The following is a 20,653-nucleotide window of genomic DNA, read 5'->3' as shown; positions in this document are numbered from 1 at the left end:
AGACCAGTTTGGAAACATTTGGGTAGGAAGAGGGAGAGGTCAAAGTGAGAGCACCGAATCCTCACCACTAGACCACAGGGAGTGGGGAGGGTGCTGAGTCTCAGGGGAGGGGGATGTTGGGAGCACAGAGCCAGCTGGACCAGGAGGAGGCCACTTGCCCTTTCACAGCAGGAAGGATCCAGAGTGGCTGAAGCCAGAGACTGGGGTGAGGGTGAGGGTGTGAAGGGGCAGGAGCAATGCACCCAGGTGGGGCATCTAAGTAAAGTGGGTAGAGGGGATGGAGGCTTGCAAGGGCCAGGGCCCAGTGGAGTCAGAGACTTGAGGAGACAGCATCCACTGGGTTGGGTCAGTGAACAGAGGATGGGCAGGAAATGGCGTCAGGGAGAGGGGAAGCCCCGGCGGCCTTTGGCTTTCTGTTGTCGGTGGGACAAGGGAGTGACAGCAGGAGGGCTCTGGAGTCCGGGTTGGTTCCGAAGCTGGGTGGGGATGACCTGGGAGAAGAGCAGGTTCTGTGGCCCCCAGTTTCAGAGTCACCATCTGGTTGATTAACTGCCCATTGGCCTCAGCTCATACTTCTGTTCCAGGCCTATTTGCATTCGATGTGTATCATCCACCGGGATCTGAACTCGCACAACTGCCTCATCAAGCTGGTATGTCCCACCACTCTGGGCCTCCCCAGGGCGGTCCACCTGGCCTCCTTGTCACCAGGGAGACTGTCCCCTATTGCTTTAGACCAGAGGTATCACCTAGGGCTCCTGTCTTGCCCCTCCTGCTGCCTCCAGTGCCCTCCTCTGTCTTCCAGGGGCTTCCTAACACATGCCGACGAATCCCACCTCCTCCCAGTAGCAGCTTTGAAATCCTTTGGTTAAAAGGGACTTGAGAAGTTCCTTAACTGTACATAGAGCCCTGTCGCTTTTCCTGGTTTTGCCCTGTGATGGTGAAAGCAACTCACTGAGGACCCAGTTTTACAGCCTTGGCACCTGAAGCCTCAGCCCGAGGCCACAGAGCTAGTAAATTCACAGTGACTGGTTTGGGGCCAGCGTCCGTCCTCGTTGCTGGTCAGCTTTGGCTGTTACAATGTTACTACTCCTGTTGACTTCCAGTGTGGCTTCCTGGGTGTCCACTTACTGGCCCTGGCTGTGCCCTCTGGACTTACACCAAACAGTCTTAATCCCTTTTCCACATGACTGCCTTGTAGCTGTTTGAAGAGCTTATCTCCCCTACGTCCCCCCACTGAATGCCTCCACCTTGTCTTTTTCTGTCTTATCCTGGTTCTAGCCACGGCCTTAAATCTTTCTGGGAACAAGGCAGGATGAGAAAAACACAAAACAAAAGAAATCCTCTGTCCTGCCTCTGAGTTCCACTCTCCGGGTCCCAGAGCCTTACCCCTCCAGGCTCCAGCGCCTCTGCTGAGAACACCCCCAGGCCTGGGGAACCTGCTCTGTGCAGAGAGCAGACAGTGAAAAAACAAACGCCGAGCCCCATTCGCTAAGACAGCCCTATTGCTACACTCCTTTTCTCCCCTTCCCAGTGGCTGCTTTTGGGAATGTCCCTACCAGGTGCTAACCTGGCCCTTGTCCTCCCAGGACAAGACCGTGGTGGTGGCAGACTTTGGGCTGTCACGGCTCATAGTCGAGGAGAGGAAGAAGCCCCCAGTGGAGAAGGCCACCACCAAGAAGCGTACCTTGCGCAAGAGTGACCGCAAGAAACGCTACACGGTGGTGGGAAACCCCTACTGGATGGCCCCTGAGATGCTGAATGGTGAGTCCTGACGCCCCAGAGGGGAGGTGGGGCCGCATCTCTCAGCAGAGCCCTGGGGGCTTCAGGGGAGGCCTGTGAAGTGTAAGGCCAGGTACCCAGAGCTGAGGGCTAGATGGTTTTTATCCCCTGCCAGGCTGGACCTCATAAACCCCTCCCTCCCTGAGCTCAGTCCTGCGAGCTGGCCAGTGCCCCATTCTGGGCCCACGCTGCGGTCTGACTGTGGCTTTTGAGCACCAAGGGTAGCTGAGAGCTCAGGCTGTTTATTGCCTTTTCTTCTCTCTCCGTGCTGAGAACTGAAGTGTGGCGCCCCCTTGTGGATAATGCTCTAACCAGCCAGAGATGCTCATTGGATTCTTGAACCACACAGGGCTGTGAGGCCTCAGAAATGGTCCGATACACCCTTTCTGGAGTCTGCAGCCCAGAGAGGTTTAGGAATCTTCCCAGGAACGCACAGCAGGCAGTGTCAGGGTCCATATGAACCCTGGTCCAATTCTCTTTCACTATCCCATGCAGTTTCATCCTGGGCAGTGTTGTTTCACAAGATTTCTCCAAGGCAGCCCACCCAGGACTGAGGAAAGGTGATTTTCAGATGGTGTCTATCCAGGGCAGCCTTTGGGGCATCCCCACAGAACCTATTCTAACCCTGTTTCTTGGCTGTGGCCTGACCTGGCTCTAGACTCAGTGCAGAGCAGAGAAGGGACTAAACCTAATAGCCTGCTCTCCTGTGTTCCCCAAGGAAAGAGCTACGATGAGACCGTGGATGTCTTCTCTTTTGGGATTGTCCTCTGTGAGGTGAGCTCCTGCATGGAGGCCGGGACTGAGGCAGCAGGCCCAGCAGCTCGGCCCCCCTAGTCAGAACTGGGGCTCCTCCTCCTCCTAAGATGAGTAGCTTGCCATAAAATCAACACCAGTGGAGGGTTGTGTAGTTTATCACAGATCTGTTGACACCTTCGAGTCTCATTGGTGCCATGAGAAGGATTGGGCCGGGCTTATTCAGGTGAGGAAGCTGAGGCTCAGAAAGGGGCAGTGGCTTGCTCTTGGTCACATGGCCAGTAAGGGGGTGGGCGGGACACGAAACTTCACCAGGAAGGGCAGGAGGTTGTCCTTCTAGCTCTTGGGCCAGATGTAGCCTTTCCCTCTGTGCCACCTTCCCCAGGCACTCGTGCTGCCCCCACCCTCAGCCCAACAAGGAGCAGCAGACACTCCAGGAAGCGCTGGCCCGTGTGGCACAGCGCTAGGCTCTGTGGGGTACAGAGTGAGTCACGGAAAGAGTCCTGCCCTCAGGAGCTTAGCTCAGTCTGTCTTGAAGCACTGAGTCGAGTACATACATTCAAAGGCTTCTGTGCTTCCCACGGAGTGAGATGTGGTAGAGGAGACAAGAGGGATGATTGGAATAATGAAGGAAGGTTTTTAAAAATATTGTTCTCTAACAGAGATCACTTGAGCACCTACTGCGTACAAAGCACTGGTCTGGCGCCAAAGGGTTTCAGACTTGAATCAGACCCAGCGCCAACCTTCTCAGGGCCTAAACTCTGTCAGGGGACACAGACAGAAGGGTACAGAGCAGGGCAGGGTCGGGTGGGTGGAAGCTGCCCCTCCAGAGGCCAGTTGGGAATATTGTGCTTCTGCTGCAGTGAGGCCTCTTCCAAACCCTCCTCAGTAACCACGCTCTCAGTCGAGAGACAAGTCTGGATTAGCAAGATTTGGAGAAACGGGGGAGGTGGAGCCCTCCAAGCACGGGTTTTACCTCCCTCTTCTGACCATCCTTCCTGTCCTGTCCACACACCAGCATGGCCCACCCCTGCCATGCAACTGCACATCAGCAGCCCATTCCTGACCACTGTCTTCCCACCTGCAGATCATCGGGCAGGTGTATGCAGATCCTGATTGCCTGCCCCGAACACTGGACTTCGGCCTCAACGTGAAGCTCTTCTGGGAGAAGTTTGTCCCCACGGACTGCCCCCCAGCCTTCTTCCCCCTGGCCGCCATCTGCTGTAGACTGGAGCCCGAGAGCAGGTTGGTATCCGCTCCTGTCTGCCAACCCGCATGGTCCTGGGATGCTCGCCCCTGCCTTCAGCCATCCCCAAGCCCTTCCCAGGAACTGGGGTGGCAAAAGCCTTGAGTTCGAGGATGGCTGTCGACCACCGAAGCCACCTGACAACCCTGACATGCCAGTCGCGGGGACGGGAGACGAGGGTATCGTAGCAAGTGACCTGGATGTAACCCAGAGACAGCTGTTAAAAGAAACTTTAACAGCAGGAAATTCACCCAAAGCTACACCATGCTAACAGCATAAGTGTCTCCATGTTTCCATATTCCCACGTCCATGTCCAAATACATATGTTTTGTACATTTATAATGTCAAATAGAGAAAAGCTTTACATTTTGCTCTGCATTTTGTCACTACCCAGTATTCCAGATTATCATTTTTGTTGACTATGGAATTCACTAGGAGACTGTATGAACACATAATATACATAATGTAGATGTTCAGGTTTTTCCAGTTTCTCCTTACAATAGGTGTTACTACTGTGAGCATCTTTATGCGTTTAGCCATTTTCTTCCTTTAAAGAAATCTTTTAAAATTACCTTTATTCTTCTCAGGTTATAGCTTTCATTATTACCAAAGTTATTCTGAGTCTTTTTAAGTTTGTGCATTAGAAAACTAGAACCTTTGTGCTTCTGCTATCAAAAATTATGTTTCTTTTAAAAAACAAATTCAAACATTACCAAAATATATAGGACAGGAAGTATACGTTTTCTATAATCTCCTGAGCAGTGTGCCCCTCAGCACTCCCCACTCCCCAGCTCCATCCCCCCCAAGATAACCAGTTGGCACATAACCTTTATTTTTATTTTTTTATTTTTTTAAATAGTTACATTGATTTTGTTTTTTTATTTTTATTATTTTTTTTTAATGTTGAGCCTTCTTTTAATTTATTTATTTTTATTTTTGACTGTGTTGGGTCTTCGTTTCTGTGCAAGGGCTTTCTCTAGTTGTGGCAAGCGGGGGCCACTCTTCATCGCAGTGCACGGGCCTCTCACTGTCGTGGCCTCTCTTGTTGTGGAGCACAGGCTCCAGACGCGCAGGCTCAGTAGTTGTGGCTTACGGGCCCAGTTGCTCTGTGGCATGTGGGATCTTCCCAGATCAGGGCTCGAACCCATGTCCCCTGCATCGGCAGGCAGACTCTCAACTGCTGTGCCACCAGGGAGGCCCCCAACCTTTATTTTTAAATGATTTCCGAAGATCCACTTTAGACTTGGGATTTGCTGGTGGGAGGCTCTGAATCTTGTTCCTTCATGGACCAAAGGACCAAAATCCTTCAGTCACACCAGAACAAGAGCATGAGGAGAAAATGTTAAGCCACACAATATTCGTTTGCTAATATCCCTTCTCAGTCATTGTAAATGTCTGTTTAATTCACACAATATTACTGAGTGCCAGACGCTGCGTTCGTAAGCTCTGGGATGCTGCAGTGAACAAAACCAAGGGGCCTGCCCTCCGGGGACTCATATTCTAACAAGGGGAAGTGATAAACAATAGATATGACAAACTGTGTTGCATATGAGGAAGTGACAGATGCTATGGAAAAAGGGGTCAAGCCGAGGAAAGGATTGTTTAGGGTGCAAGTTATACAGAGTAGGCCTTGCCAAGAAGGTGACAAGATATCTAAGCAGAATCAAGGAGGAGGCGGGAGAGTAAGCCTGAGGTGTCGGGTTCCAGGGCAGCTGAGCTGTCTCCAGGGCACTAGGAGCCAGGCGTTTGCTTTACTCCTTGGGAAGGGCTACCAGAGTCTATGAAATGCCCCTCCCGGGGCAGATCCATTGATGTGGAAACAGTCTGAGAACTGGAAAGGATCTTTAAAAGGGTACTTAGTCCAGTCCCACCTGTGATGGTTGCATTTTCTCCAAGACGTGGGATGGGCTTTTTTTCTCCTGGACTTGCTTTTTTTGAGCTGCCAGACCAGCCTTCTCCCAGTGTTATTATCTCTCATCTTTACAGCAACATCCTACGCAGTTACATGACCCCTGTTTCCCACAGAGGTACACCAAGGTTAAGGGGCTTGCCCAAGGTCAGACACCCAGGAAGCAGTGGAGCCGCAGGCCTGGGTGCCTTCTGTGCCACCCTTTCTCTCCCCCCGCCACCACCCCCGTATCTCACCTGTCTCCAACTCCTTTTCTTTCTAGACCAGCATTCTCCAAATTGGAGGACTCCTTTGAGGCCCTCTCCCTGTACCTTGGGGACCTGGGCATCCCACTGCCTGCAGAGCTGGAGGAGCTGGACCACACAGTGACAGTGCAATATGGCCTGACCCGGGACTCGCCCCCCTAGCCCCGGCCCAGCCCCCTGCGGGGGGGCGTTCCACAGCCAGCACTGCCCCCTCTGCGCCCCATCCCTGCTGTGGGCAGGGCCTTCCGCGCTTCCTGTGGATTGGCAGCTTGTTTAGAAGCAGAACCAGCCATCCCTACTACCTCCCCAGGAGGCGAGCGGGTGCAGCACCAGGGAAGCCACCTCCACAGGTTCTGGGGCCTGGTTACTGTCTGTAAATCCAACACTCGCCTGAAAGCTGTGAAGAAGAAAACAAACTAACAAACAAAAAAAAAAGCCTGGTCCCCGTGCCAGGAGGAATCTGTTACTCATGACCACTCGGGAACTCCCTGGCAGTGGATTCCGGGAGGCTCTTGCTTACACTAATCATTGTGACCTGGACCTGCTGGGCAGGATCCCAGGTGCACCTGCCTGTGGGCTCTGAAGCCTCTGATCCAGCTGGTGCAGAAAGACTTCTCATGAGAGCGTGGCGGAGTGAGCGGCCATCCAAGGATGTGAAGTGACAGTGGTGCTACCCCCTTCCACGCCACATCCTGCCCTCCCCTGGGCAGGGTCAAGGGAGTAGGTTTTGAAGGGTCCCTTAGTCGGTTTGTAGTGTGTCCGGCCAGGAGTCAGGGGAAGGGCTGGTTTCTGTTCACCTCCCGGGCCCAGGGGCCACATCAGCTCGAGGGGGAGCTTCCCCCCGTGTTCTCAAACTGAGCGGCTGGAGACTGGCTGGGAACTTCCTTTCTGCCTCCCACAGGCAGTCAGCCACAAGTGCAGGAAGAGGCTGGGGCTGGAAGGAAAGAGGCCCTGCCTGCTAGAAAGCTCTAGTATCCTGGCTGCTGTCACTCACACCCTGGTAGGCACCTCAGGAGCCTGGGATTTTGCTAGGTGGGTTCTGGAGGACAGTGTGGCTGGTCGCAGGCCCAGTGTTTGGGGCGGGGTGCTGGGAATCTCAGCAGTCTCCCAGCCTTGTCCTCGTGGCAGCCGATGCTCACCCCTCACTGTGCCTGATCCAGGCAGCAGCTTGGGTGGCAAGATGTGGTGGCAGAGTCCCAGAGCGGAGGTGCTGCGGGGGACATCTCCCCGAGCCGGGCTTTCTGGCTTCTACCTCCCATGTTGGCTGGCCCAGCTCATGAGCTCCTGGCCCCAGTCTCCTGAGCCACAGCTCACAGCTGTGGGTGCTGAAAAGCCCAAGGGACACCCTCTACCCTGGCTTCCAGAGCTGGGGTGGGGGTCTTGAATACAAGTAGATTTGCCTCCCCATAAGTGGGACCTTGCACCATATTTAACAGATTAGGAGTGGGTTTGGGATCTTACTGCAATGGTGGTTATATTGGGGGGGGAGGAGGTGGGTGGGAGTGATGCAGGAGAACGGTTGCTGTTCAGACTATCTTGTTATATCTGTGGGGTGTTATGTGAAACGCTGTACATAGACCTGATGAGTTGTGGGACTAGATGTCACCTCTGGCCAGAGTTTCCTTGCTGTCTAGACCATACTTAAGTGTGGAGTGTGCAGGTTTGCTGTAGGGTTGAGCCCTGGGCTCCCGGCAGCGGGAAGGCCAGCATTGTGTGGCTGGTGGTGCCTCAGTGGTCCCCACAAGTGTGGGGGAGTGGGCCCAAGCGGGGCCATTGAGCAGACCAAATAAATTAAGCAGTTAACATAACCGACCATGCTGAGAGTGAGAGAGTGACTTGCGGCCTGGTTCAGGGAGATAGATGCACGTGGAGGGTGTGCTGGCCACTTTGACCCCTCGGCAGGGACTTCTCGTGCCCCCCACCTCTGATTCCCCTCCTTACACAGACACCAGCCTGCTCCAGAGAACATGCACGACCCACCTAAGGCAGCCCCGGCCTTGTAGCAGGTCTGACTTCCACCTCCTGCCTGAGTCATCCCTTCAGGGCCATACGCTGCCGCCCTCTGACATGCGTGCGCTCCCATAGCCAGGCTATCCTGGAGTCCTCTGCAGGGCTGGGTGCCACCTTCATTAAAGGAAGAAATGCATGCAAGTCACCCCCACCCCTGGTGTTTCCCTGCAAGTATTCAGGGGGAGACCTGTTTCTTGCTTCTGCACATGGGGTCTGCCGTGGAGGGTGACGGCTGGGCAAGATGTTGCGATCTGGCTTTGTAGGATCCCGGGCACACTAGGCATCCACATACCCAAAGGTGATTTCTCCAAAAGCTGGAGTCCAACTGAAGGGCAGGATCTGCTTCCTGGAAAAACTGATGCTCTAGGGTGCCCCTTGCTTCTAGAAGTATATAGAGCAGTGTCTGAGTATGGGTAGAGGTCACCCTAAGTGTTCCTAGAGGCTGAGAACCTACTGCTAAGTCCCTGCTAAAAAACCCAACGAACTCCCATTGGTAGCTTCTTCTGGAGCCCTAGGAGCCACCCCCGCAGGGACCTTCCACAGCCCAGAGCTGCTCCTGGGAGCCTGGAGACTCTTCCCCCATCTGCACACCTATCCCTCCTTCGGCTGCTACAGCACCACCACCCACCACCCCGTCTCCAGCCCCTGCCAGGGGCTGCCTGGATGTTCGTTTTAACTATCTCCACCTCGGAAAGAATGCTGACGGGAAGAGGATTTGCAGTGACCAGCCTCCTTTGGGATGCCACATACCATCTTCCCTGCAACTTCGACCTGAAAAGCTCCTGATTGCGACGCCCAAACACGGAGGCTGCGGTTCCCAACCATCCAGCTGCTGCTGCCTCCTAGGTGCAGGGCCCGAGTGAAGGACAGAGAGCTTGCCATGCAGGTGTTGACAAGGTAACCAAAAACTTCCCAACTTTTGGGAGGAGGGTCCTGATACCCCACAAAAACTTGGCAATATGGAGTCGTCCTTTTTTTTAAATTTATATAAGTCGAATGCAGAGCAGTTTCCTGCACTTTATAGGCAGGTGTCAGAATGAGGTATATAAAACATGTACACAGAGAAATGCTTTTATAGAAAAGTAGAAACCAGTAATGTTCTCTTCTGCATCTCTACCAACAAGGGACCCCCTGAGGCCTAGGTCCCCTCAGCAAATCACTTCCAGGAACAGCCTGCCGGAGAGACTGGGCCCCACTAACCCCTCTCCATGTGAGGCAGTGGCAGGGCTTTGGGAAGGAAGCTCTGTGGACGGAAAGCAGTGCTAAGGCCTCCGAGCGTGATATCAGGGCCTCAGGGCTGGCCGTGCTGGTAGCTTCTTCTGTGACCCTGAATGTCAGTTTCCACTTCTGGCCCCTCTGTCCAAAAGGCTTCGGGCACCCTAAGGTCCCTCAATGGTTCTATGATTATTTTACAAGTTAGGGGTCGTGGCCCTCGCCCTATTGACCCCACAGGAAGGCGCTGGCCTGGAGGCTACAGAGCCACCTGCAGATTTGGGCCGAGGCAGGTGCCAAGTCCTGAAGCCCCCTCCATCACCCTGCCTCCGAGTGGGTTTCCAGGTTAACCTCTCAGAAGCAGTTCACAAGGCCTCACCCACAGTGTCATTCCCGTAGGTTAGCTGGCTGCTGTCTCACCCCTGAAGAATGAAAGGTCACTATCCACCCTGAAGAGAGACCGTCTGGGACACCCCAGGTCCACTCGGGTCCTGTGGCCTGAGGCAGCTGCAGATACTTCTTTACCCTCTTCCTAAGTGGAATGTTCAGTGCGCTTCTTCCCTTCCTTTACTTTCAAAACAGGAAGAGTCCCTGGGCCCAGCCCACGGTTGTCAAGGCACATCACTGCCAGCAGCCCCCCCGCCTAGATCCCGTTCTCAACCCACAGTTCTGACTTTCGTACAGACTTATTTCCATTTCTCAGAGGTCTGCAGGGAATTGCATCCCAAATATTTAAAAAACTAAATATCTTTTTTAAATACTGCCTCTCAACCTACATGACCTGAACTGTGAATAACAGTGTGCACCACTCAAGCCCAAGGAGAACACATGGGGAGGCAGAGGCTGAGGCCATCTTGGACAATAAAGCACAGAGGAGCTGGGGGAGCTCCTTGTCCATCCCTGGTTCAGTTCCGGGGCACTGGAAGGCCCTGTTGGCAGCACTGCTGTGGGGACTGCTGCTGCCTCCATCCACGGGCAAAATCCTGCTCCATGGGATGGAGAAACAGCATTGGTAGGACCCCACCCAGCCTCACCCTCAGCCCACAGTACCACCTGCTTGTCTTAGGATTCACCAAAAACAAACCAAAAAAATAAGTGGGGGTTTTTAACCACAACAAAAAGTGTAGATCCTCCCAGCTGTAGGTGGGTAGGCGGTCCTGCACCACTGTCTGCATGGGCTCCTGCCCATCATGGGGGGCTCAGGCGCCTGGAGTGCCCGCCTGGCCCATGAGGGGGGCACTGCCCTCCTGAAGGTCAACTGGAGTCTGGCTGGCGTGGACCACAATGGTCTTCTCATCCACGATCTCACAGTTGGGGTTGGTGAAGGCAGACAAGGGCAGGGTGATTCGTTGCATCTCCCTCTCACACACCTTCCGCTCATGCTGCTCTTTCAGGTCCTTGCCCCTGGCAGGAGAAGAGGGAAGCGTTCAGGCTCTGCCTCCTGCATGGCTCTGCTCCTAAGGTGGCATCTTGAGGTCCAGCAGGGGCAGGGGCTGGCCATGGTCACAGCCAGTCAGTGGCTCATGGCCTAGATTTCTGTTCTGCCAGACTGCCTTAACTCAGCAAGGAGCCCCTAAACCTCATCTGCATGAACCTCACACAGCTGCAGTGGGGCTCAATGAAGATACTGTGTAGGAAAGAGACTCTTACAGCAAGGTGGAGTTTTGCTTTTTCAGCCCAAGGTGCCACAAGACCCAGAGAATTTTCAGCCCTCACCTATAAAATTGTCCAGAAAACTGACCAGACCATCCTGTTCTGAGACATCTTATCCAAAATTTCCAGAAGCTGTGAGCCCTGGCTAGAAACAGGGACCATGCAGGGGCCAAAAAGGACTCTGAGGGCTGCTCAGGTCAATGGAAGACAATGACCATGGGACCCTGAGTTTTCACACGCCTTCCAATTCTCATGGTGCTCAGTGACCCAGTCAGGCCCTGATATTGCCCCATTTCACGCACATGAAGTGCTCGCTCCATGCTAAGAAGTTTACGAGTGTTATCTCACTTCATTCGGAACCCTAACAATTGGGTCTTACCATTCATTTTATAGATGAGGAAGTAAGTCCAGAGAAACTGAACTCTCCGAATGACATGGTGGGCTCAAACCCAAGTCTGTCAGACTCAGGCTGATGCTCAACAGAAGTTCTGACCCGATCAGGGTCACCCCCAAAGAAACAGTGGGGCAGAGACTCACACACCCAGTCTTCCAGCTGCACATGTTCTGCCCACCCCACGGGACCAGGCCACCCCCACTGCAAGCCAAAGGGCTTGGTGTGTGCCTAGCACAATGCACACCAGAACCAGCCCCCAGCACGCAGGTCAGCATCGTCTGACACAGCAACTAGATACGTGGGCTCAGCTGTCAGAGGAAATCTTTCCGGAAGGAGCCCACCCCAAAGAGGCCTTGAAACAAGTAGCCAATGGATGGCTTGGTGCAGCAACACAGGCCTGCTTCAGACTCCCTGGGGAGACGGCCAAGATCAGATGGATTACACAGCCATCACCATGTGAGGTGCGATGACAAAAGTGTCCAGAGACTGGAGAGTAACACTGAGAAAACAGCAGGGGCTGGACAGGGAAAAGCTGGCACAGGTACCTCACAACTGTCTTTAAATAAACCAGTTGTCTGTACTTGGAGCAGCCCAGCCTTGGCTGTGTGACACTTGGCCTCGGGGAGCCTTGGTTTCTTCATCTGTGAAATGGGGATAATATCTGCCTCCAAATAAGATAATGGATGGGAAAGCATTTCAAAAACAGTGGAACTGCTGTAAAACTCATAGGAGGCTGTTATGATTTGCCCTGAAAACGACTTGACTCACCAAGCAACGTTATCTTAATCTGGGTTCCCAAGGGAACTCTCCTACTGCCCAGCCAAGGTGAGTATTATTTGTGTGACCTCAGCCACTCCCCTTCTCTTGGGGCCTTCATTTCATCATCTGTAAAACAGGGAGTTGGACTTGTTAACCTACACGGACCCTAACATTCTGTGAGATCCCACACATGACATGTGCCCTGACTCCCTATTTCTCACTGTAAGGTCACAGAAGGCAAACCTGTAAGCTCATCTCCCTGACTCACCCTGGGTGGCCAAGTTTCTGAATGTGTAAGCCTGCAGCTCCTACCCATCCTCATCAGGCTCTGTACTGGACACCACCAACCCCCGCAGCAGAGGACCTCCCAGAGCACCCAGAGGGGCCATGGAGGGCCATGAGGACAGGGCTGTCTGGACCAAGTGCATTCCCACTCACAGCCTGAGATTCACTTTGCCCCTGGGCACTGCCCATTGGTTACAGCTGCCGCCACATCGAAGAAAACACCTACCTCTGTAATAAAAAAAATGCTAGATTCTTCAAGTCTGCCCATGTAGGGAGAAACTTGGAAGGTCTCGGTTTAATTTTATTAAGGGAGCCCCCAAGCCAGCAGAAGACCAAAAGGCCATTTACAAAAGAAGGAGAGTATCTGCCAAGAGTCTTGGGCCAGGCCTGAATTTCAAAATCTAAGGGGCTGGAGGAAGAGGGAAAGCAGGAACTCATGCTTCCTGAGGACCCACTAAGGTGCCAGGAAATGGCCTTCCCATCATCCAGCATGAGAAGAGCTACCTATGCACCTACTGGATGCCACATACTTTATACATGTACCATCTTTGTTCACTTTCCACCCAACTTTGCAAGACTGCAAATATCACCCACATTTTATAGAACAAAGTGAGGCTCTGGAGTCTGACTCCAAAGCCCTGCTTTCCTCAGCTACCTCCTTTATCAAGCATCCAGCTGTGGTCAGCCGAGCCGTTGATAATGGTCAGGCTGCATCATACACAAATCTTTAGGGCAGGGGTGGGGTCCCCAACCCCCAGGCCGTGGACTGGTATCGGTCTGTGGCCTGTCAGGAACTGGGCCACACAGCAGGAGGTGAGCGGCGGGCAAATGAGCCGAAGCTTCATCTGCCGCTCCCCATCGCTCGCATTACCGCCTGAACCATGCCCCCCCCCTCCACCCCCATCCGTGGAAAAACTGTCTTCCATGAAACTGGTCCCTGGTGCCAAAAAGGTTGGGTACTGCTGCTTTAGGGGGGAAAAATCAATTTGGATTAATGGGGCAGAGCCGGGCTGGAAGAGCAGCCAAGGGTAATGAAGGAAGCAGGTGCTGGGACTCATCTGGATGACAGTCTCTTCCATTTAGAAGCCTCAAAACACACCCAACCCCACGTGCCTCCTGTTAATGGTGCCTGTGAGTCCTGGAGGTGCGGTGGCTGCCCCCAGCCCCTTCTGAGGTCTGAGAGAGGCCAGCAGGCCTGCTGCACTGACCACCAGGCGGCTCAGCCCCTTCTCACCACCTTTTAGGGGTAGGGGGGGCAGCCAGGCTGTTGTCTGGCAGCCAAGAAAGAACAAAAGACTTATTCACTGACTCAGCTCCTCTCTTAAGCAGGCAGAGTGGTGTTGACTTACAGTTTTTCCCTTGCCTTTGTATCAGAAAATAAATACTCCCTCCAGAGCCAGAGCACAGACGCTGCAGGGGCAGTGGCAGGGGCAGGGAGCTGCAGACTGGCCACCTGAACCTCGTGGCCCAGACAACCAGGACAAAGACCCGCCAGGCTGAGCCCTCACGGCCCCCACTTGCTGCCCTGCCTCCCTTGAGAGGAAGCCTGGTACCTGCCTGCCCCTCCTGGCCAGGGGAAAGCTCTCTCCCTGGCCTTTGTGGGGAGGGGGATAGGGGGGCTCATGGCTTGCAGTAATTCTATCCTGACTGCTCTGGGGCCAGGACCGGGAGCTGGGCTGGCCAGAGAGAGCAGGTGTGGACGGAGCTGCTGCCTGTGTCTGACATCCTCTTTCGGGGGTTGATTGGAGGCACCCGAGACCTTCTTCAGGTAACACGGGTTCCTTCAAATTATTATGTAACTCTGAGCCACTGCTCCCTTCTCAGTCAGAAGCAGTGCTGTGCCACACTGCTGCTCAGGACAAGTTTCTCAAGGCAGCTAAGGTTAGGAACACCAACTGTCTGCCCAAACTACACTAATTTCATCCTCACAACAAACCTATGTGGCATCTATTAGGATCTCTGTTTCAGAGATGGGAAGGCAGATGCACAGAGGTTTAATCATTTATTCAAGCAAATGGTGGATTTGGGATTTGAACTCAGTACTGCCTGCAGCCACCACCAGGTAATACCGTCTTTTTTTAGGCAACGTTAGAGCTGGGAGTATCATCACTAATCTCCTGCCCCTATTTTACATATGAGGAGATCAGAGAAGGTAAATGACTTGCCCACTGTCACACCCAGAACTGGGTGTTCCAGAACTAGATCCTGGTTCTTTTAACTTTTAAACCCAGCTATTTTATTTTGAAAGTTCCAATTTTTCCTACTGTCCTATGCAATCCAATGCAAATTGGCATGAAGTTCCTGGGCCTCGCTGGACTTTTGGGAGATACTGGCAATCCTTAGACACACCTTATTGGCTGTGTAGCCTGGACACAGCACTTAACTTCCCTGGCTCTCAGCTTCTCACTGTAAAACGGTGTAAAAGTGATCCTTCTAGTGTGGTCCTGAGGCTTGGGCGTGATCATCAGGGAAGGGCATTCAGTGGGGCCTCGCTTATTAAGAAAGCATGCAATAAATGCTGGCAGCTAGTGGTTATTTAACCTGATTGGTGTTCTACTGTTTACACGTAATACTTAATGGTAATCTGGGGTGGGTATGTGTGTGTGTGTGGAGTGGGGATACAGCCCCACTGAACAGACAAGAAACAAGAAACGGAGGTGCAGGGAAGCAGCAGGACCTGCGCTCAACAGCGCTTTCCAGAACACTGTTTTCTGACTCTGGGGAGAGATAGGGGCTGAGAGCTTGCCTCCAGCCCACATGCGGTTTCCTGTTGTACAGTCTGTGCTCAGAGCACTTTTGCCGAGGGAAGGGGTGGTCCGATGGTTAGTGACGGGGGAGTCTGGTGACTTGGTACCCCGCCCTGAGTTTACAGGAAAATAAACACAAGGCCTTGGGGCAATCCTGTGACAGCCTGAAGGAACAAATCTAGAAGAAAAAGGCTTGGCTTCCTCACTGGGCCTAAGAACTGAGCTTGCAATTAAGGACGTTTAGCAGTCAGTTCACGCACCTGGAGGCCTGGACACTGTCACAGGATTGGAGGAGAGCCAACTGCTATCCAGTGGCTGAAGAAGGAGGAAATATTTCAACAGCTAGACTCAGCCAACACAGTTTGGGTCTGACTACGAACTATAACCAGGGTCTCCCCATCATTTCCTCTGACTCTGTGAAATGACAAGCAGGTGCCCCTGGACCTGCCACGTCAACCATCCCACTGAGGGCAGCAACCTTGCACTGGGAGTCAGGAGACACTTTCAGGTCAATACTTCCCCTCTCTGAACTGTGCTTCCTGAATCACAGACGATCAGAGAAGCATTGGGGCCCAGAGAGTGCTAGTGCAGTACCCACATTTTACAGAAAAGAAAAATAGCTATGGTTTACTGACCACTTACTATGTGCCAGGCAGTCGCATGCCTCAGCTACAGCAGTGCCCTGGAGTAGCAAACAGAAGCAACTTGCCCAAAGTCACACAGATCGCTAGTTAGTGGCAGGGCTAAGACTTAACTCCACCAAATGCTAGGTGTGTGACCTCAAGCAAGGTACATATCCTCTCTTGTCTCCTAATCTGTAAACTGGGGATAATAACAGCATTTACCTCATAAGGGGTGATTGCGAAGATTGAGTTAAAGTGTGCGTATCATTTGAAGCAGTGCCTGGCCTCTGGTAAATGTTCGCTACTGCTGTTATTGTTGTTATTATTCTTACCCAACGCTTCCCCTTTTCCATCTGTAAAATGAGGAGGCTGACTACATTGCCCTAAGGACACCTCAGTTTATTTAATGCTGTGTGACCCACTGGGGCTGTGGGCTCAGACGTGGTCTTCACCACTGGAAAATGCAGGCCACCACATCACTTCCCTTATAGGAGGCCTTCCCAGACCATAGAAAAGAAACATCACACATACTCTGGACTAGAAGTCAAATCCCCTGATTTTGCCCAAGATTTTGCAAATAATTTTCCCAGAGTTAGCTAGTGCTGTAAAAACGGGCATAACTCTGGCTTATCATCATGCATCCGTCACTGGCTTTGAGACCCTTTTCCACATGGCATCTCAGGGGACCTCTCAAAATAAGCATTCCTCCTTCTGCCGTCCCAGCCACAGGTCATGTCCCTGAGTTTCCCAGGTAGCCTCTCTGGCTTTCTCATATGTGGTGTAGAGTAGCTAACAGACTCCCTATCCTCTTACTCACTTCCTTCCTCCTGTCCTAAAGGAGATCCCACTGCTTATGGCTCAGGACATTCAAGCCCCAAATGCAAAAGCAGTGGCTGGGAACTTTTTCTAGTACCAGAATTTTATAACTCACAGAAAGAATTCAATCTCAGGGTCCCTGCAATGAGAGCCCAGCCTGATTTCTGCAGGGCCACTCACTTCCACACGAGGCATGCTGGATTAGACAGCAGGGAATGTGGTGTCAAAAGAGCTGGGTTTGAATCCAGCCACTCCCAGGCAGTATAACCTTGAGCAAGCTTACTTCACCTTTCTGATGAAGGCTTCCTCACTTGTAAAATGGGGAACAAGAACCCCTACCTCAGGAGGCTTTGGGGTGAGGAGTAAAGGCACCAAAGGAAAGGGTTTGTCCAAGGTCACCTGGTAAAGACTAGAACCAAGTCTCTACATCTTGAGCTGGTTTTCCTCTTCCAACACCTCACTTCCTTTATGGGTAAGAATGCCACAAAGGAGTCTGCTTTGACTTTGTGGACCTTCCTCTCCTCTCTCAGAGAGCCCAGAAGAGAAGCTACTGACCTCTTGTAGGTGTAACCGAGGACGATGCCAGCTCCAATGCCAATGATGATCACCATCATGGTAACGCCCAGCACGTAGCCTGCCAAGGACAGGACACAAGGTATACCATTATCTCCACCCCAGATAATCAGCAAACATTTCTCAATAAATCCCACAAGGACAGGGGTTGGCAGTCATACCCAGGGTTCCCAGGTCCTTTTTCTCCTTGGAGTTCACCCGCACCCGCTGGCTGATCCCAATCACTGGCTGCACGGCAGCGGCCTCGCTCTGGGCAGGCAGGGTGTTGGCAGGAGCAAACACCTGCACCTCATCTCCTCCTGGCACTTCAGACACCTCCTCGGTTTCTGTTGTAGAGGTTGGCAGGCCCTGGAAAGTGGTCTCTGGAGGTGAAGTGGGAAACAGCTCTCATCAGAAAGTGCCTTGAGTCTGGGGGGAGACGAGGGGGCCCACCTTAGAACGCACTTATTTCAAGACCTAGGGGCAAGACCAGGCCTAAGGGCTGCACCATAGCTGGGACGAGGCCAAGGTGAGCGGAAGGCTATGAGAAAGGGCCTCTCCTGCCTCCCACGTCTTCATATGCTCAAATCCTTGCCATCTTCCAAGGTCCAGCTCAGCTGCCACCTCCTCCAGGGGTCCCCCCTCTATGCCAGGAAACAATCCATGACTCCTCTGAGCAGCTCAGGTTTGTTGAGCCCAAGCTTTATGCCAATCCCTATGTTATATGTTTACATATCCCATTTAATCCTAGAGAATCGTCTTGCTGCGCCGGGAGCCACAAGTATGGACTATGGAGTCTAAGAAACTTGGATTCAAACCTGGACCCTGTCACTGCCTTTGGTAAATCGCTGAACTTTTCTTTGAGGCTCAGATCCCCCAAACTGGTTCTTGGGGATGGCGGGGGTGCTGTGAGCTGAGTGCCTAGCACACAGCAGACGCTCCACAAGAGGTCCGTAAACGCCCAAGGTCTCACTAAGGGCGTGGACCCGGGACGCGCCACTCTGCGGCTCCCCAGGCGAAGCATGGGGCAGGGAGCTCGGCCGAGGGGCCGGGCCTCGCGGCCCACGGTTGTTTACTAGGCGCTCGCGGAGGATGAGCTCATTCCAGGCGGCGGCGCTGGCCAATGGGCTTCGGGCCCCGCGGCCTGGAGACAGCCCTGGCCAATCGGACGGCGCGGGGCGGGGCGGGGCGGGGCCGGCCGGCGTCGCGCGGTCGCACGTGCGCTGCCGGCTCTCTGGCCCCCCCTGGGCGCGGGGTCCCGAGCGGGTACCTGGGCAGCGCAGGTCCTTGCAAGGCCGCTTCTCGGGAGACCCGGCCTCGCCGCTGACGTAGCACCAGGGCCCACGTGGGTCCTGGTCCGGGTTCCGGCAGTAGCTATGGTTGCCGGCGCCTGGGAGGGGAAAGAAGGCGCCATGGGCCGGGGCCGGGACGCAGCCGCCGCCCGCCCGCCCGAGGCCCGCCTCGCGGGACAGGCACTCACCCGACTCGGGGGCAGATACCGGGCCGCTCTGCGCGTCCAGCCAGTTGAGACAGAGGAGGCCCGGTGCGGGAGACGGCTGGTCAGCCCGGTACAGGTGGCCGTTGTCCCAGAAGCAGCCTGTGAGGAAGAGGAGTCCCCCGGACAGGACACTGAGTGGCGGGCAGGGGAGCCCGGGCCCACCCCAGCTGGGAGACGCTGCCCTCACGTGGAAAACCCCGTCTGCCTCGCAGGGTTGTGAGGCCGGAAAGAGAAGGGAGGGAGAGCGCGTGAAGAGCCCCCCAGCCGGTGCCCGGTGCCCGGCCCCCAACGCTCAGTATTAGCTTTTTTTCTTTTCTTTCTCTTTTGTAAGCCGGAAAGCACCGCACAACCCAAGGGGTTGTCGCTCTGGAACTTGTGCCAGTTTGCAGGAGGGTGCTGGGGAGCCCTGGGTTCAGGTCTCTCTCTGGAGACGATGGGAGTTTTCGGTCGGTGGGCAGCCGGACCCGAAATCCATCCCTGTGTTGTCATTCCATGTTACATAAACTCTTGTGTTCCCTTCTCTGCGGATGTGGCCACACTTCCACAGGCAACACTCCCTCCCAAGAGAATTCTACAAAAGCCTTGATTCAGTCACGGAAAAGGGAGCCTCAGACAGAGGGAACCAGCCTCATCGCTGCCTGGATGTGACTCCAAACTCCCACTCGCCTCAGCAGGAGAGCCGCAGGAAGGGGCTGAGGGAGGAGGGCCTGCGCTCTGGTGACACCGTGCAAAGCCCCTGAAAAGGACAGTACTTAGGAGTAGGGGAGATGAACCCCCAAGTTCCATCCACTCATGAGCCACAGGCAAGGAAAAGGAAAGAGAAAGTGGCTACTTGCCTTTGTTCTTAATGTCAAAGATGGAGCTGCAAGCTCCTGGCAGGGAAAGGAGAAAGGGGAAAAAAAAAAAAAGGCTTTCATGGGACAACAGGAACCTGCTAAAAGCTTCGTTTCCTGTCATCTTCCTTCCTGCTTGGGAAATAGGGAGCTCTACCCTTTCTGCTTCATTAAGTTACTGCAGAAAGGAAAGACAATAATCTCACCTCCAGATCCATAGGCTTTTGCCAGGAGCATGTTGCTGACGACGAGGATTGTTTGCAGCCAGGCCAACAGCATCCTCACCTCCTTCGTCCTGCAGGTGACTGACCAACCAGGGTCCAACCGGGGTCCCCTTGGCGGCGGCTCTGCCTCCCGTTCCCAGCCTTGCAGTCAGACCTGCCCTTGTTATGCTCTTCTGGTAAACAGCCTCTCTTTAGAACTGGGAGCTTCCCAGCCAGCTTGCTGCAGCGAGGTGGTTTTTGTTTTTTTTTTTTTTTCTCTCGGCTGAAAGGCGCCCCCTGGGTCCTAAGCCTCCTATGCCAGGCTCATCACTCTACCCTGAGTCAGGAGAGGAACTCAGCCAAGCGAAGAGAGGCAGAAAAGTTCAGGTTGTGCTTAGCAGTGGTTCAGCTTGAGACCTGCACTGTCTGCATCCCCGGGGCCTTTCATCTCTTCTGTTTCCATTTGTGTGAGTACAGAAAGAATAATTTTGTCAAGAGGCATCATTGGGGGTGGGGGTGGGGGCAGGGAGTTTAGAATCACAGTGACTAAGGCAGAACCACTTAGGGAGAACATGCTAGCTACACAACCAGGAGGAACTTGAGACCGTGGATGGGTCACAAATCAGAGCATCCAGGTGGAAGCAGCTCTTTATACCCATTCTTGAAAAAGGGCCTTTGTAGTTTATACGTGTTTATAAACACTGACTCTTTTTTTTTTAAACAGTGTAACTTTGCCAGGGTCAGATCAGTCACATACCTTTGCTTATATTTGGGGTTTGGGGTGTCATATATAGTAGGAATAAGTAGGAATACAGAAGGGGTCTCTTTAGTTGGAAACACATGTCTTGCAGACACATTGAGATATCTGCTCAGCTATATTTAATAGTCTGGCCTTTCTACCAGCCCCGAGTTCCTATAGAGGAAGTAAAATGTTTGCCTTCCTCCCCCCCACCCCCCGCCACCCCCACCCTGTGGGAATTCCATCTGCAGCCGTTTATATCCATCATTAAACCTCACCACATCCATAGGACTGAGACCTTCTGGAGTTAGGCAACACAGCTCTCTTCCTGTTTGGCTGACAGCTCCAGGTCCCAGGCAGCCTCAGTAAACTAAGAGATAGAGCAGAGTGATTTGCC

General features: G+C 53.4%; 2 protein-coding genes across 3 annotated transcripts in view; one reads left to right on the top strand and one right to left on the bottom strand.

Annotated features, from left to right (window-relative positions):
- The window catches only part of LIMK2 (LIM domain kinase 2), a 55,357-nt gene extending 47,939 nt beyond the window's left edge, over positions 1–7,418 (top strand). For both annotated transcript variants that reach the window (XM_082853765.1, XM_082853766.1), the window contains 5 exons: positions 585–650; positions 1,587–1,761; positions 2,498–2,553; positions 3,620–3,777; positions 5,950–7,418. In XM_082853765.1, the coding sequence (XP_082709891.1) occupies positions 585–650; positions 1,587–1,761; positions 2,498–2,553; positions 3,620–3,777; positions 5,950–6,094 (600 nt within the window). In that variant the 3' untranslated portion in view covers positions 6,095–7,418. The remainder of the gene's footprint in view (positions 1–584; positions 651–1,586; positions 1,762–2,497; positions 2,554–3,619; positions 3,778–5,949) is intronic.
- A 2,935-nt stretch (positions 7,419–10,353) lies between these two features.
- On the bottom strand, positions 10,354–19,927 carry PIK3IP1 (phosphoinositide-3-kinase interacting protein 1; the record flags this gene model as incomplete). The annotated part of the gene is made up of 6 exons (XM_082852637.1): positions 19,521–19,927; positions 18,464–18,580; positions 18,254–18,373; positions 17,166–17,366; positions 16,987–17,065; positions 10,354–10,558 (listed from the first exon to the last, which is right to left on the bottom strand). Exons 1-6 carry the CDS (start codon positions 19,591–19,593, stop codon positions 10,354–10,356), a joined length of 795 nt encoding a protein of 264 aa, XP_082708763.1. The 5' UTR covers positions 19,594–19,927.
- Positions 19,928–20,653: the final 726 nt, after the last annotated feature.

The sequence above is a fragment of the Leucopleurus acutus genome, assembly GCF_964270905.1.
Source record: "Leucopleurus acutus genome assembly, chromosome: 13".
Classification (NCBI taxonomy): domain Eukaryota; kingdom Metazoa; phylum Chordata; class Mammalia; order Artiodactyla; family Delphinidae; genus Leucopleurus; species Leucopleurus acutus.
The sequence above is the reverse complement of the archived record's forward strand: the minus strand, read 5'-3'. Positions and strand labels throughout refer to the sequence as shown.